This window comes from Phoenix dactylifera, chromosome 7 (assembly GCF_051530095.1).
Source record: "Phoenix dactylifera cultivar Ajwa chromosome 7, Ajwa_hap1_PhDact_Kaust_v1.1, whole genome shotgun sequence".
Classification (NCBI taxonomy): Eukaryota; Viridiplantae; Streptophyta; class Magnoliopsida; order Arecales; family Arecaceae; genus Phoenix; species Phoenix dactylifera.
In genome coordinates this window covers 30,581,946-30,598,504 of record NC_143196.1, presented here as the reverse complement: position 1 = coordinate 30,598,504, position 16,559 = coordinate 30,581,946, and the positions used below count along the sequence as shown (strand labels likewise).

Below are 16,559 nucleotides of genomic sequence, written 5' to 3'. Positions count from 1 at the left end.
TGGTAGCTCAGTTCAAATGGGGTGTTTGCTTCTAACCAAATGATTTCAAGTTCGAAATGTGCGGGCGTCGATTAAATTCGGAGATCGGATGGTCCACGCTGGGACACGGGGTCAATAAGCGCTATTGGTTGGTTGGTAGCCTTGGTGGTGCCAGATGTGACGTACTCATACGGAGGGTAACTATACCGGAGCCCACAGGAGTAACGAGCCGGGCCCACGGATGGGGAGGGTGTGAGTAAAACCGGCCGAGATGCCCAACACAAAGTCATTTCTGCTCGCATCGAACATTCTCCTGGCAGGGTGAGGGCCTAGTGGGGGCTGCTACGCGGGAGTGGGCTTGTCCTTTCTTCCCTCCCCTTTCCCCCTTTTTCAAAGCAAAAAAAAAAAAAAAAAAAAAAAGTACTGCAGCCATCTATTTTAAGTTCTTACTACATGACCAACTCAACTATCATTACTTGAAGCAAATACCTCACGACTATTAGTTGTCATACGGGAATTTAATCATTCCCCACATGATTGATTATTGGAGAAGAGATACCTTATTAGAACAATGTTTTATGGGGAAGAAAGACAATAGATGTGTGCTGCTATTCTCAGTCACTTAGAAAGAAAATAAGAATAGAAACATATTAGGTTATACATAAGAGTTCACAAACTTTAAACCAATGAAATCTCTTTCTTTTGAGTTATTAAAAAAAATCAAGTTTCTTTTGGAAAAAAAAATGCAATCAGATTTTCAAAACAAAACCGTGCATTATCATCCTAAACTTTGAAAAGAGCCACTTAAGAGCCTATATTGAATGCTTGAGTTGAAGCTTTTATTAGATTCATCGGTTGGGCTAATACAACCAGCAAAAACTCTATATTCATAAATAAGTAGGTGTGGTTTTAGAGTGACTTGGCACGGATTTTATATAGCAAACTTTTTTTTTTCTCCTTATGCGAGTCAGGCTAGCCTACTCTAATGCCACCTTCTAAATATTTATGAATATAGACTAGCCAAGCCTGTAATCTCATGATTTTGCTTGTTGTATCGGTCCAACCTACAAATTTCATAGGATTTTGGTCTAATCACCCAAATAGGCTCTAAAAGACGAAAAAATCATAGCCACCATACTTTCTCATGTCAAAACTTAAAATATAACAAAAATTATAATCAAGTTTGTGTGAACTTATTATCAAGATATACATAAATTTATAGCAAACTTACGTGGAACACCGATGCTCTGTATGAACTCAAATAAAATAATTCTTCATGCCTTGACAAGCTACATGCTTGGTTTAGCTCAAATTCAGTACAAATTTTTACATGCTTGTTTTTTTTGATAAAACAAAATTTGTCGCTTCTATATTAACAAGTGTAGATGCATCCATCAAGATAATATTTTATAGGCAGTGATCGAAGGTGGTCCATAGATAATCAAGAAGTGATGAGCCATGTGCAAAGCTATCTAATCCATAGTTTCTTTGGACACCAAAATTATAAAAATTCTTTTGAGACCAGAGATAAATTATATTTATATTCAATAATTGAAAAATATATACTTACCGAAGTTGATTTTTATTCAATATTTTGATTCATAACTTAACCAAATATTAGTCAAAAATGTTAACCCTAAATAAGACCGAAAATAATTTTAAGTGATATAAAAGCCATCTAAGAATATAAAAAAAATGTATCCTCTTTTATTTAAAATAATTTTATTTTTTTATAAAATAAATGATTTTACTAATGTTGTTAATTTAATAGAATGGAAATATTAATTTTATAATTTATTGGTTGTAAGTATAAATATAAAGTTCCGAGGGGTTTTTATAATTTATTCAAATTATAATGCGTTAAACCAGAACCAGTCCCGTCTGTGCTTTCCAAAGTCCAAACGCAACTTTACGATATATGATGACCATCCTCGCCCACTTCTTCAAGATCCTATATAATGGATGGTCCAGGTGATCTATTACCGAAATTCCTCGCCAGATCCGGTGGCGGCAAGCGGCGGCGCCGGATCATGTACTCCTCCGTCTCCGTGCTCTCCTCCTCCGCCTCCCCCGTCTCGCGTCTCCCGAGGCCCCCCTTTCGGCCTCCACCGAAAGCTCGTACTCTAACCCTAAAACTAGCCCGGTCATCGCCTGCCAGAGAGGCGTCGCCGGAGCCGGCGGGCTTGGTCTTGAACCCGCACTCGTCCTGCGCTCTCCGATGCTGCTCCTGCGGACGGCGGCTGGGCCTCTTGGGAACCACGGTGGCGGCGCTGCTCCCAGTTCCTCCCTCTAAGGCGTCGGGTCCTGGCCCCTCCGATACGGAGGCAAGAACTCGCGATCTTACGAGTAAAAGAGAGGATCTTATTAAGTTCTGGGATTTGTTGCAAAGTTCACTGTAAATCTGCATGTTTTTGTTGTTGTTAGGATATGGTGGAGAGATTCCATCCTTCGAGGCCGGATTGGTATGAGGAACTCTACGCAAAGGCTCTGGAGCTGGGCATGAGATCGTACGAAGCTGAGGTCGGTAGTAGAGTTCCTTCTTTCTCGAATATATGACGGCTATTTAAAGTTTAGTCCTTTTAAAAATAGAAACTTTGATGTTAAAATACTTAACATTTAAAAATCAATCTTTTGAGCGGAAAAAAATGGAGAGATTAATAAAGGAGAAGGTTGGTGAATGGAAAAGCACTTGGATGGTATTTAGTCTCAAAAGATTATTTTTTGGTAAGAAAATCTGATAAAAGTTTGTTGGGAAGAAGTCAATAAATGGTTTTCTACTTTATGATTGGATTTCCTTCTTCCAATGTAATAATATTTCATGATCGCATTGGAGGATTGCTTGCCCAACCTCAAATGAGCTAGACAGATTCTACATATCTTTGCTGGATTAGGTTGTTTCGCGTTATTTCAACTTTAGCGAGCTAAACAATTTCATGCTCATACCTAAAGCAGGACTTTTATCAAGTTTTAAGCATATAACCGTCACTTTCTTATTTTGTTGTGCCTAGGAGAATACAAGTCAAACGTTTTTGTCAAATTTACATGGGTGTTTTGGATGTCTAGTTGCAATAGCCATATGACATCTCATACATGGCAAGGAAACATGAAGACTTCAACTTGACTGAGAAGAAGAATGTGCTTGTTAGCACACATTATAATGCGGTAACTAAGTTTGGTTTGGGTTAGCCGGTATACATACAATAGGTTGTAGCCCTAATGTTCACAGCTAACAGATACTAAATGATATGAGCACACGTTGAACGAACTTGCACTATATATACAACTAGAACTATATATCATCTGAAACTCTAGCAGACCCTTTTGAGTTGTGTATTTGCATCATAAATGAGGCTCAACTATGGCATCATTGTCTTTTGCCTGCCTCAAGTGTTTCGTTCTGTACTTATGTTTGTCTTGCATATTGGTACTATAACCACAGTCAATCTTCTTGATCCGATCAATTTGGTTTTTCTTCATGGATCCTCCTGTATAATATGTCATCATCCTCTATCGACACATACTTCTCATAACCTATTTTTTGCGCAATTACTTTTAGGTTTTCCAGGGCTTTCCTTGCCTTTATGACATTCATTCTGTTTATCCAAACCCCTTTTATCAATGGGGCACCGTCTTAGCATCATTTGATTCTGCATGAACAAACTATCCTGGTTGATCCTCTCCCATCCCCCACACCCCACCCCCCGCCCCCAGGAATTTATCATGTGGGTGTAAATGCAGCTCTTTTAGTCCTCTAATTTACTCATTTCCAGCACTTCTTTTCTAGTTGTACAACATAGAATGGGCATATTTGCGACAGTTATGTTCCTATCATTCATTATTTCCCAACATACTGACTCATACAAGGCTGTCCTTCTAACCTTTCCTATAACATGTATGAGAGATGACTGATATTGTTGACTTTTATTAATCATTCTTATTTATTTTCTCTTCAATTTTGGTGAAGGTTGCAGCCTACAAAGCAACACTCTTTTCTCAATTGACAGGAGAGAGTAAGAAAATACTGGAGCTTGGCGTTGGAACTGGTCCTAATTTCAAATACTATGCAAGTGCAGCAGATATTAATGTCATTGGAGTGGACCCTAATAAAAAGATGGAGAAATATGCTCAGGCAGCAGCTGTAGCAGCCGGGCTACCATTATCAAATTTTAGTTTTATGCGAGGGGTATGATGCTTTCCATCCAATATCTTTTTCAACTTCATTATTTATTTCCCTGATTTTAGGATTGCATTAATGGCTAGAATCCCATACAATCTGGCTGAGCTAGCCTAATACCTTACATTATCTATTCAAGAGTTGCTATCATTTTCCTTTCTTTTCCATGTTTGCCCGAGATTTTTTTTTAATGTTATGCCATTAAAGTGGCCTTTGTATTGGTTATATATCCAACAGTTCTTTTATTTTGAGTAGTCCCACACATGTTCAGATATTCTTCTTGCACTTCTTAGGTGCTTATGGCTGTGAATGATCTGTTGTGATATTGCCTATAATTTTACACGTCACTTGCAAATTAGATCAAAATACATGTAATCTGGAATATATTATGTCAATCGGGCCATACAAAAAATTGCATCTGAAGATATTTGAGAGAGTTGATTCATTGTCAGTTTTAGGACATGTACAATGGTGGGTTGGCCTAAAAGTATCTGGGTGTCTTGAGGTTTGTGAAGTAATAAAAGGAGACTTGTAGCCTCGAGGTGTTCATTTATTTTGTTAGCATATGACATTCAGAGGTAGGTTACTTAAACTGTGCATGGCAAAGGAAGTTTTTATTCTCTACTTTCTTCTACAAATTCCTTTTTTTTAACCAATAGAATTTTTAAGTATAGCAAATTTTTAATGCTAAGGATTTACAAAAGAATTTATGCATGAAGAGATCCTGCTTATTACTATGTGCTTGTTTTTCCCATGAAAGGTGGAAATTTAACATAATAATTGTGATTTTTTTAGTAGAAACTAGAAGTGGGATGTGACCTATCATTTACTTTAAAGTAGCTGCAGTATATTAGCAATCTATCATAAAATGGTCCATATGTTCTGAAAATCTTTGGTGGTGACTTGAAAAAAGTATTAAAATTGATAGCTACCTGCAAGTAAAAAACTTACGCATGTCCTATCTAGTATAATTGGTGTTTATTGATGGTTTATAATGCCAAAGATATATAGAAAAACATATTTAATCATGATGTAGATTTAATAAGTTAGTCTTGGCTTTTTTTTGGATCTTTAAAGTTAAAGCAACATATCTAAAGATTTTGCCTGAAAGTTTGGTTTCAAAAGGAAGAAAAAGCAGCCATTGACTAGCATTTATTTAATTACTCGTACCCCCTTGATGAAGTTGGTTTCTGGGCTAAAGCTTTGGAATTTATAGCTTTTCAATTTTTTGATTGACTTTTATGTTGTTTTCGTAGAAACATTTATTGTCAATCCAACTTTAGTGCAATGCATTGCTCTTTATTTGTGAGAACTGGTTGCTTCGGGAATTCAAGTCCATACTTTCATGTAGGTTGGGGAAGTTTTACCTGTAGGAGATGATACCATGGATGCAGTGATTGGTACTCTGGTTTTGTGTTCTACCAAAGACATTGACATGGCACTTAGAGGTATTTATAAATTCGTTGTTCCTTTCTAAGGTCCATGTTTAACAGCTCTTTCATTGTGCACCTCTGGTTTTGCATCATAAAGATGTGTACACACACACACACAGAGACACACACAAAGATGGTTGGTTAACCTGCTATTGTTGTGAGAATTCTAGAATGGGGACACCTAAGATGACTTCGATATCATCAGTTAGAAAAGAATGATTTGGAGAGACTTTCTATATCAGAAGACCTATCCTTGCATGGTAACTGCTAAAGAAGTAGAATGCATACAATTGGCCTAAATTGGTGGTATGAGGCTTGTTGATATGTTTCTACCAGTGACAAAACCACAGAAAACAATAGAAATATCTCGGTGACAACATAGCTTCAAAATTGTAATGTCTTTCTTTGTCTAAGGCCTTTTTTATCTCGAGGATGAAACTTATACCACCAATTATGTCTGAAAAGGCATCAATAATGAAACATGTGTATCTTAATTGGCAGTTGCTCAGGAAGTAAACTTCTGGATTTAGCTCCGCAATGTGCCTATATGATTCTATAAATGTTCATTATATAATATAATTGCTCCTATGTCTTTGGATTTCTTTTACCTATTTACACTGTATATGAAGTTGACTGCACAAGCTATATAATATTGGCATTTTTGAAAATTGCATTACTACTAGTAAATTCCTTGGTATAACCTGCTTTGGAAATTTTAGTTTGCAAATGAGAATATTTGCTAACAATGTCTAGTTGCTATTCCAACAAGAATAAATGATTATATTTAATTTATAATAATGTTTATGGGGTAACATGCCAATCTGGTACGTGTATTAACTCAAGCATATAACTTTGCATCTGAGTTTTGTTATTTTGGTGCTTAATTTCTTTTGAGTAAAAAAAAAAATAATCCCGTCGCCTGAGAGATTCAAACTCTCGCCGGGAAACCCCATGTCCTTAGCAGGCGCATGCCTTGACCACTTGGCCAAAGCGATGTTGTTGTTCTTTTCAGTGCTTAATTTGAACTGGCCTGCATTTTCCAAATCTAGTTTCTCTCGATGCCAAATTCAAATGCTAGCATGTTCATTCTACAATAGACATACATATTTGGTAATTCTGTGTTGAAAAATGGACAGATGCTTCTATCCAATAATCAAAGGATGTCGTGGTGCTTTCAAATGTTAAACTTCTAGTTCTTTAGTATTTAGTGCTATAGATACTGATTTATCACAAACTCATGCAGAGGTTAAAAGGGTGTTAAAACCAGGCGGTCTTTACTTATTCATTGAGCATGTGGCTGCGCGTGGTATTTCTCAGAACTTCTTGCCAGACTGATGAGCAGGTCAACTATGCTCTTAAAGTTTTGTGTTTCATTCTTGTTAATGGAGTTTCTCTTGCAGATGGCTCTCTCCTCCGATTCGTGCAGAGCATTCTTGATCCACTCCAGCAGTTCGTTTCAGATGGGTGTCACCTGACTAGGGAAACAGGGAAGCTAATTTCGGAAACTGGATTCTCCAGTGTGGACCTCAACACTGCATTCCTCTCATCTGCCGCCGTTTTAGGTCCCCATGTTTATGGAACAGCTCGTAAATAGCATGTCCTTAGTTATCGCTCTCGTTTTTGGTCGCTTGTAATGTATTCTTATTACTCCTACTCGTGTCGAAGAAGATCCAGCAATGCCTCTTAAATGACCACTTTTTTTCCGGTGGAAAGTGGACCCAGTTCTCATCGCAGAAGAGTCATCTACCTGTACTTTTTTTTTTCCGAAGATAATGTACTAGGTGATAAGGGATCAAACTATTAGTGCCCTTTTGGGCATGTGTGCATGGGCACATTCACCAACTGGTTTAGAGTTTTGGATGTATCATTCAATAATTGAATTCAGAATCTCTTGTTGCTGAGCAGAGAGAGATGTGTCACTAGACACTGGGCCATGCTTGATTCAAAAAAAAAAAAAACAGAAAGGGTTATCTTTTAGGGGATTGCTACGGTGCATTTTTATATTTTTTGCAAAAAATATGATTGATCTGAGTTGTTTATTGTTTGAAGTTATAGTAGAAAATTTAGGTTAACTGTTATCCATCCAGTTATCCTCTCAACTCCCAACTCGATTATCCTTGCCGTGGAGAGTGCCAGAGAAAGAATGTACTTTATGTTGCCTGGGTTTTCTTGCATGGTATATCGTGCTATACCAAATTGGATGGTATGAGATATATTATACCAATTCGATATCGTTACACGGTATGAGGATATATCGTTATTTGATACACCGAACAAACTTCATACTGTATTGATATAATAATAGCATGGCACCTGTATAGACAGCATATCTTGTTCACTTGCATGTTTATGTCATTGGATTCAGACGGCTTAAATTCTCTGTTGTCAAGTGACAGAGGGAACATTGCATGGACACAAAATGGGCACTTTATGGCGGTATAATACGTACATCCATCGTCAGACTTAGTAATAGACCAATACTCAATTTTCCTTTTTTAAGGGATTAATAAGCCAGCAGATTTGAAGAATTAAATCAAGTAAAAATGCTTGCTATCTTCTGATTATACGGCTATTTGTACTTAAGATTGGCAATTAGTTAGGTTGAGTCAAGTTTGCATTAGATCAAGATATAATTGTTGCTGGAAATTGGACCCGGGGGCCGCCGCGAAGCCGGAGAAGGAGGAGCTCCGCTGCTACAGGGGGCGGACGGCGGTGCGCCGGCCGGCTGCGTCCTCCACCGTGGGGCGTGGGAGCGTCCGAGGAGGGGAGTGGTGCGTCCAGTCCTGCCCTGTCCTGCAAAAAAGCCGGTGGCCGGGCTCTCCGGCGCCAGCCCTCCGATGCCTAAGTCAGAGGGGGCAAGTATGTGGAGAGAGCGGGGAGGAAAGTATGTGGAGAAGACACAGAGGATATCTGGATAAGATCAAGAAGATGAAAGGGATGATGTCATCAATTGTGTCTGTGCTTCCTCCCACCCCCTCCCGGAGGGTCCAGTTCGGGGAGTTTTTGTTAGGGGTTTCTCAGAGTCCGTCCCCAGAGCCTCCTTCCTCTTCCCCCTCAAGCTTCCTTTTATAAAAGGATTTGGTTACCTGGGAGGTGACAGGAGGTTTGTCCTGTTCTGTGATAATTGGGCACGATTTAGCCCATTAATGGCGTAGTGGAGAATGGGACCGGATCAGACCGGAACCAGGGAGTTGTCACGGTCGATCGGACCTGTTGGAGTTGTTGAACCGCCGGCCGTGGTGGGCCTGGGGTCCGTGGATGGTAAGTGCATTTATTACCGAATGAACCGGCGGTCAGGTAGAGCCATACGCTCTGATGGTTCAGTGATCCGGAGATCGTCTTGGGCCGTGTTCATTAAATGACTTGAGTGCATCGGAGACTTGAGGGAGTCTCGTGCATTAATGGCAGGTCGTGGCGAATGCCTGCGAAGATCTTATGCCTTGATGGCTTGGAGATAACGGCAGGTTACAAGCTGTAAGAGTTGTCAAGTCACTTGGACTTTAGGCGGAGGTTAAGCATTAAGGCATCGGCTCGGCAGGGGTGCCGAGCCGAGCTGGTCGCCCAATGGGGCGCCCTGTGGCGGGGCCGCTTTGAGTACTCCTGGTCGGCGCTCTTTAGGCGAGCACCTTCTAGCAGAGCGCCTCTATTCGGCGCTTTTTGCCCCCTGGTCGGCATCCCTTGGCCGAGCATCCCTACTTTGATTATTTTGGCTGGGCGCCTCTTCTTGGCTCTCTCTCTGGTCGGCATCCCTTGGCCGAGCAGTTCTCTGGTCGGCACTCCTTGGCCGAGCAGCTCTCTGGTCGGCGCTCTCTGACCGAGCAGCTTTCCGGTCGGCGCTCTCTGACCGAGCAGCTTTCCGGTCGGCGCTCTTTGGCTGAGCGCCTCCGTGGATGCATGACTTGGGGTTTTTCCCCCAACACTATCCCCCGACTTCCGAGTTCCAGTTGGCTACCAGCTGGAGCGCGGGAAGTAGCTTTAGTTGGGTCATTACGAATTCCGAAAATTTTGATTTACTGCGCGTTTTGAATTATCGGAAGCTTCGAGGTGCCTTTAATAGGCGGCGTCTCTTCCTTCCCGAAAAGCCTCATTATTGGGACACTTTTTGCGAAGCGTCCTTGCGTCGTGGGCTCATGATGGGGCCGCACGATTTTCGATTGCGGACGCCTTTCCGCACGATCCGATGGGGCGCTTCAATGTTCAAAGCGTTAGCCCTAATTAAATGCGTCGTTCTGTCTTTTAGACCGACACGTGTTATCATCTAACCGGGACGCAGCGTTTTCTTCGCTGATCCGGGCCGTTGGGGAGGTCTATATAAACTCTCCCCCGGCCCCCTGTCCTCTTTCTATTGCTTTCTGCTTCCAGCTTCCTATTCTTCCAGCCTTCCTCAGACCGAAGTCCCTTTTCTCCGGCATCTTCCCCAGGTCCCCCTTCTTTTTGACTTCTCTCTCTTGCAATGGGTTCTTTGCCTAGTGAAGTAGTGTCCACCATGAGTGTCCTGGAGGTCGAGATGACCGAAGAGTGGTTTTTCCCTCTTCACGGGTTCCGTTTGGAACCCGCCAAGCGAAGGGATCGGATAACCGATCCTCCGGTGGGCCGGATCGGAGTGCACTCGGAGTCACTCTGGGCCGGCCTCCGGTTTCCTCTTCACAGCTTCGTGAATGAGTTGCTGGCGGTATGCCAGTTGGTTCCGGCGCAACTTACTCCGAACGCTTGGAGGACAGTGATGAGCTTCCTGTCACTGTGTTTACTGCAGGGGATTCCTACCTCTGTCAACGTCTTTTGGCGACTTTTTATTTTTAAGTCGAATCCGGGGGACGGGGAGTGGCTCTACATTGCCCTTCGGGCGGGTCGGCCACTCTTCCATGGTGCCCCCTCATCCATTCATGGTTGGAAGGAGAAATTTTTCTTCCTGGGTTCTGAACGGTCCTGGGGGTTTGACCCCAGGTGGAGGCCGACCCAGCTTAAGTCCATCAACAGGCTCCCCCAGCTTTCTCCGCGTGAGCAGGAGATCCTCGACACCATCCGCAGCCTTGGGGACGGGATTTTGCTGAACGGCCTCATTAGCGAGGACGCTCTGGTGAACGTGGGCCTGAGCTCGGCACGTCCTCAGAGTAAGGATAATTACAGCAACCTTTTATTTCCTTAATTGTTCTAATGTTCTAATTTTATTCGTCTTTGCAGACATCGCAAAGATGGTGACGAAGAGCGAAGTTCTTTATGCTCGCTTCTAGAAGAGAGCGGCCGAGCTCTCAGGAGAGCCCGCCGAGTCGAGAAAGAAGCAGAAGGTCTCGGCAACCTCGACTCCCTCGGCGGCGGTGGTGGCCGAGGCGGGTCCTTCTCGCCCCGCGCATCCCGAGGCGGGGCCTTCTCGCCCTGCGCATCCCGAGGCGGGGCCTTCTTGCCCCACTGACTCCGAGGCGGGGCCTTCTCAGCCCGCGCGCCCTGAGGCTGATCGGAGAGAGGGCGCGGGCTCCGGGGGCTCGGGCTCCAGAGCCCCGATGGCGCCCCTATGCCCGGCGCCCTTGGCGCAGGTCCCTGGTCGGCAGGACGCTCCAGTTGCCGACCAGGGGAGGAGTTCAGCGGGTCCCGTGCTTGCACGCCCCGCTATAGTTGTGCGGCGGTCAGATCGGCCGCTCATTCGACCCCAGCCCCCTAGCTCCGCGGCGGGGAGCAGTCAGGGAGCCCCGGGGTCGGCTCTGCCTAGGCCAGCCGATGCTGGCCTTCCGGGCCTATCAGGCTCGGAGGAACGGGTGCCCTATGCACCCGCCTGGTCAGTGTTCGAGGGTGACTCAGCCCTCGAAAACCCACAAGTGGCGCGCGAGATATTTCGGCTCGCGCTGCTCCCGGCTGACCGGGCCATGATGCAGTCCATGAGCTACAACACTTTCATGGACTTTACCCGCTGCAATACCGTCCGGGTGAGTAAAATTTTCCTCTTACGTGATTTGTAGAGATTTTTTACTCGTGGCGCCTTACGTCTCTCTTTTACAGCACTTGCACGAGACGGAGATGCTGATGCACCTGGTTCAAGAGTACCGGAGAAAGCCCGGAGGTGCCAGCGCAGCTACGAGGAGGCCCAGAAGAGGTACATGGCCGCCGAGGCGAAGTACCTAGCCTCCGAGGAGAAATACCAGGCCTCTGAGGCCGAACAGCAGGTGCTCCAAGGGAAAGTCGGAGCATCTGATGAAAAGATTCGAGCTCTGACCGCTGAGCTCGATGAAGAGAAGGGCGCGCACGCATTGGCGAGGTCCGAGCTGCGCGCCGCAGAGGCTCGATTGGCCAAAGCCAAGCAGGCGTTGGCCTCCCGCGAGCAGGAGGTGGGGGATGCCCGCCTCCGACATTCGGAGCTCGAGCAGGAGCTGAGGGGCCTCGAGCGGAAAGCCGCGTACCACGAGGCCCGGGAGATAGAGGCCCGGGAGAACGCCCAAAATGCAGTGAAGCTCTTCCGCGAGTCAGAGGAGTTTTGCGAACTCATGGCAGAGGAGGGCGTGAACGGGCTGATCCAAGGCTTCCGGGATTTCCGCAACCAGTTGCGGCGGCTTCTCCCGGACTTCGATGTAAACCTGCTCAAGCCGGGAGCAGGGGTCGAAAGGCCGGGGGCGGAGGCGGAGGCAGAAACTCCGGAAGTCGACCAGAGAGGTCTGGCCGAGGCGGCCGAAGCCGTCCCCGAAGTTGCCGAGGTCGCCTCCGAGGCTACCCCCATTGCTGCCGAGGCCACCGAAGAGGTCCCGGGTGCTGAGCCAACCAGTCCCGGTACTGCCGAGGCCGAGGTGGTCGAGCTCGAGCCTTCGATGTAATTTTGGTTATTTCTTGTATAGTCGGGATGGCCTCCCATACTTGTAAGGGCCAAACCCGAATTTTGTACTTAGCCTACGGGCCTTTTTGAAATGAATATACATTTCTGTTTGAAAACTCGTCTATCGTAGTCCAAAGTTTTTCTGTTCGGATCCGTTTTAGGTTCCGAGGATACAGGCTCTAGGGCCTCAGCTTTTCCCGCCACAGGATTTGAGTTTAAGTTTGGCTTGCCGAGCTCCATTGCTCGGTCCTTCAACCAGTGGTATAGCAACGCTTGAGCTTATACCAAGGATTCGGGCTCGGAGAGTTTTCCGGTGCCTAGTCCAGGACTTGACCGAGCCCTAAGGCGGTCACCAGGACTAAAATTTCAGCGAGGTTACCTATTATCAATCCTCGCGTTGCCGGGGCGGACCACGTTCGTTTCTAACGAACAAGTCGAATGCCCGTCAGCTTGTGACGGGGATTCGCCGGACTTTGTATGATGATGTGCTGGTGTCACGAGCACTCCTTCGCCGAGGCGATCGAAGACGCTCCTCTGCTCGGTGTCCGTTCCTTGAGGACATCGGCAGAGAAAATCCGAGAACAGAATAGGTAATGTAAACATTAATGTAGAAACATAAATGGGTACCTTTAACATGTGTCCTCGCGCCAAGGCGACTGAAGACACTTCTCTGCTCGGACTCCGTTCTTTGGGGACGTCGGCAGAGAAAAATCCGAAAATAGATAAAATAATGTAAAAGCATTACATAAATGGGTACCTTGTACCGTGTGCGTCCTTGCGCCGAGGCGACTGAAGACGCTTCTCTTGTACCGTGTGTCCTTGCGCCGAGGCGACTGAAGACACTTCTCTGCTCGGACTCCGTTCTTTGGGAACGTCGGCAGAGAAATCCGAAAACAGATAGAATAATGTAAAAGCATTACATAAATGGGTACCTTGTACCGTGTGCGTCCTTGCGCCGAGGCGACTGAAGACGCTTCTCTTGTACCGTGTGTCCTTGCGCCGAGGCGACTGAAGACACTTCTCTGCTCGGACTCCGTTCTTTGGGGACGTCGGCAGAGAAATCCGAAAACAGATAGAATAATGTAAAAGCATTACATAAATGGATACCTTGTACCGTGTGCGTCCTTGCGCCGAGGCGACTGAAGACGCTTCTCTTGTACCGTGTGTCCTTGCGCCGAGGCGACTGAAGACACTTCTCTGCTCGGACTCCGTTCTTCGGGGACGCCGGCAGAGATCCGGTGATGAAGAGCGGGCCGAACTCGTTGGCTGAAGCCTAACTCATCTCGATGTCTCGAGCATCCCTATAGCCGGGGCATCCCGACGTCTCGGGGCATCCTGACTGTAGTCAGGGTAGGAGCACGAGCCGAGCTCGTCCGGTCAGAGAGGACCGCTAACTCATAGCCGATGGAGCACGAGCCGAGCTCGTCCGGTCAGAGAGGACCGCTAACTCATATCCGATGGAGCACGAGCCGAGCTCGTCCGGTCAGAGAGGACCGCTAACTCATAGCCGATGGAGCACGAGCCGAGCTCGTCCGGTCAGAGAGGACCGCTAACTCATATCCCGACGTCTCGGGCGTCCCTATAGCCGGGGCATCCCGACGTCTCGGGGCATCCCGACGGATCGGGGCATCCCGACGTCTCGGGGCATCCTGACCGTGGTCAGGATAGGAGCACGAGCCGAGCTCGTCCGGTCAGAGAGGATCGCTAACTCATAGCCGATGGAGCACGAGCCGAGCTCGTCCGGTCAGAGAGGACCGCTAACTCATAGCCGATGGAGCACGAGCCGAGCTCGTCCGGTCAGAGAGGACCGCTAACTCATATTCCGACGTCTCGGGCCATCCCGACGGATCGGGGCATCCCGTTGCGGCAGGGCATCCCAATATATTGGGGCATCCTGACGTCTCAGGGTAGGAGCACGAGCCGAGCTCGTCCGGTCAGAGAGGACCGCTAACTCATAGCCGATGGAGCACGAGCCGAGCTCGTCCGGTCAGAGAGGACCGCTAACTCATAGCCGATGGAGCACGAGCCGAGCTCGTCCGGTCAGAGAGGACCGCTAACTCATATCCCGGCGTCTCGGGCATCCCTATAGCCGGGGCCTCCCGTTGCGGCAGGGCATCCTGACCGTGGTCAGGGTAGGAGAAATAATCCTGACACCATGAGATAATCAGAAAAATCGGTGAGCTCAAAATGAGTATGCGGACCATAAGTTTATTATAGAATGGAATTCATAAAATGAAATTCAATAGTTGAATAATGGGAAACCCCTTAGGGTTCTACTGATGGTACACGCGGAGATTTTCAGAGCTCCAGCTCCGCGGAATAAGAGTCCCGTCTAGGGACTCTAGCTGATAAGTCCCGGGTCGGCGGATGCACGTGACTCGGTATGGTCCTTCCCAGTTTGGGGCCAGCTTCCCTTGCTCAGTTGGTCGGGAGGCTTCAGCTCTTCTGAGGACAAGATCTCCTGGTCTGAAAGATTTGATTTTGACCCTGGCGTTGTAGTACTGAGCTGTCTTTTGCTGGTACCTCGCCATACGAACTCGTGCGGCCTCCCTTGTTTCCTCGATCAAGTCGAGGTTGCTTCTGAGCTGTGAGGAGTTGGAGCTGGCATCATGATGCTCGACTCTTGGAGAGGGAAGCCCAATCTCCAGTGGGATGATGGCCTCCGTTCCATAAGTTAGGTTGAAGGAAGTCTCGCCGGTGGGGACACGGAACGTGGTCCGGTAAGCCCACAGGACATTATATAGGTCTTCGACCCATTGTCCTTTGGATTTGTCGAGCCTGGCTTTGAGACCCTGCAAAATAGTACGATTTGTTACCTCGGTTTCTCCATTTGTTTGAGGATGCGCGACCGAGGTGAAGCGGTGGTCAATGCCAAGTTCGGAGCAGAACTCTCTGAAGTGAATGTTGTCAAATTGGCGATCGTTGTCAGAGATGAGAATGCGGGGAAGCCCGAATCTGCAGATAATGGACTTCCAAACAAAATTCCGCATCTTCTGCTCGGTGATCCGAGCAAGGGGCTCGGCTTCCACCCACTTGGTGAAGTAGTCGATGGAGACGACCAGAAATTTTCTTTGCCCGGTGGCCAGTGGAAATGGCCCTAGGATGTCAATTCCCCACTGGGCAAAGGGCCAAGGGGAGCTGATAGAAGTCAAAGGGGCCGAGGGCCGGCGCTGAACATTGGCGTTCCTTTGGCACCGGTCGCATCTTTGGACGAAGTCCATAGCATCCTTCTGGAGTGTCGGCCAATAATATCCTTGGCGCAGAATTTTATGGGCCAATGCTCGCCCTCCCAAATGGTTCCCGCAAATTCCTTCGTGGACTTCGCGTGGGGCATAATCAGCCTCCGTTGGGCGGAGGCATCTGAGGAGGGGAGAGGTGAAGGATCTCCGATAGAGCTTTCCCTCGTACAATATGTACCGGGTAGCGAGGCGTTTGATCCGGCGAGCCTCTTGTTCGTCGGTGGGGAGGACTTCGTCTTGCAGGTAGCCAATGAGTTCGTCCATCCAGCTTGGCTCGAACTCAGTGCAGAGGGTCTGCTCGGGCTCATCTGTACTAGGCTTTTGGAGATACTCCAGTACTGCCTCCTTGGGAAGCTCGCTCATGCGAGAGGACGCCAGCTTTGATAGCTGGTCGGCCCTGAGGTTCTTCGACCTGGCAACATGTGGAATGTGAAAAGAGTCCAGGATCGAGGCGAGATCCCATACCTTCTGAAGATACTTCTGCATGGTCGGGTCTCTGGCTTCGAAGTCGCCCACAATTTGGTTGACGACGAGCTGAGAATCGCTGAAGGCCTTCAAGTCCTTCACTCCTAGCTCTTTGGCTAGCTTGAGCCCGGCGACGAGCGCTTCGTACTCCGCCATATTATTGGAAGCAGGGAACACGAGACGCAGGGCTTGCTCGGCGACCACTCCTTCTGGGCTAGTGAGGATGAGCCCTGCTCCGCTACCCCCCGAGTTTGAAGAGCCATCGACATGCAGAGTCCATGTCAAACTCGGGGTCTGCTCCACTGGTGGTTCAGGTTCGATCTCAATCTCATCCAGTACAGTGCACTCGACAATAAAGTCTGCGAGCGCTTGTGCTTTGATCGCCGGTCTGGGTCGGTACTCGATGTCGAATTCGCCGAGCTCGATGGCCCACTTGGCGATCCGTCCCGTGCGATCTGATTTCTGCAGGATCT

At 47.0% G+C, this 16,559-nt stretch overlaps 1 protein-coding gene and 1 long non-coding RNA gene across 2 annotated transcripts; one reads left to right on the top strand and one right to left on the bottom strand.

Moving 5' to 3' along the window:
• Positions 1-1,863: 1,863 nt before the first annotated feature.
• On the top strand, positions 1,864-7,490 carry LOC103702896 (uncharacterized). The gene is made up of 6 exons (XM_089924434.1): positions 1,864-2,303; positions 2,404-2,499; positions 3,944-4,162; positions 5,505-5,601; positions 6,830-6,892; positions 6,987-7,490. Exons 1-6 carry the CDS (start codon positions 1,938-1,940, stop codon positions 7,178-7,180), a joined length of 1,035 nt encoding a protein of 344 aa, XP_089780560.1. The 5' UTR covers positions 1,864-1,937; the 3' UTR covers positions 7,181-7,490.
• A 4,679-nt stretch (positions 7,491-12,169) lies between these two features.
• Positions 12,170-13,650, bottom strand: LOC149753224 (uncharacterized). Its single transcript, XR_016396011.1, has 3 exons — positions 13,490-13,650; positions 13,315-13,420; positions 12,170-13,245 (listed from the first exon to the last, which is right to left on the bottom strand). It is a non-coding gene; the product is annotated as an uncharacterized LOC149753224 (long non-coding RNA).
• Positions 13,651-16,559: the final 2,909 nt, after the last annotated feature.

Excerpts from the sequence above, each read along its gene's own strand:
- LOC103702896 (XM_089924434.1), top strand. The coding sequence starts at position 1,938 with ATGGATGGTCCAGGTGATCTATTACCGAAATTCCTCGCCAGATCCGGT. Across the intron at positions 2,304-2,403 it reads CTGGCCCCTCCGATACGGAG|GATATGGTGGAGAGATTCCA; the intron begins GCAAGAACTCGC and ends TGTTGTTGTTAG. Across the intron at positions 4,163-5,504 it reads ATTTTAGTTTTATGCGAGGG|GTTGGGGAAGTTTTACCTGT; the intron begins GTATGATGCTTT and ends ACTTTCATGTAG.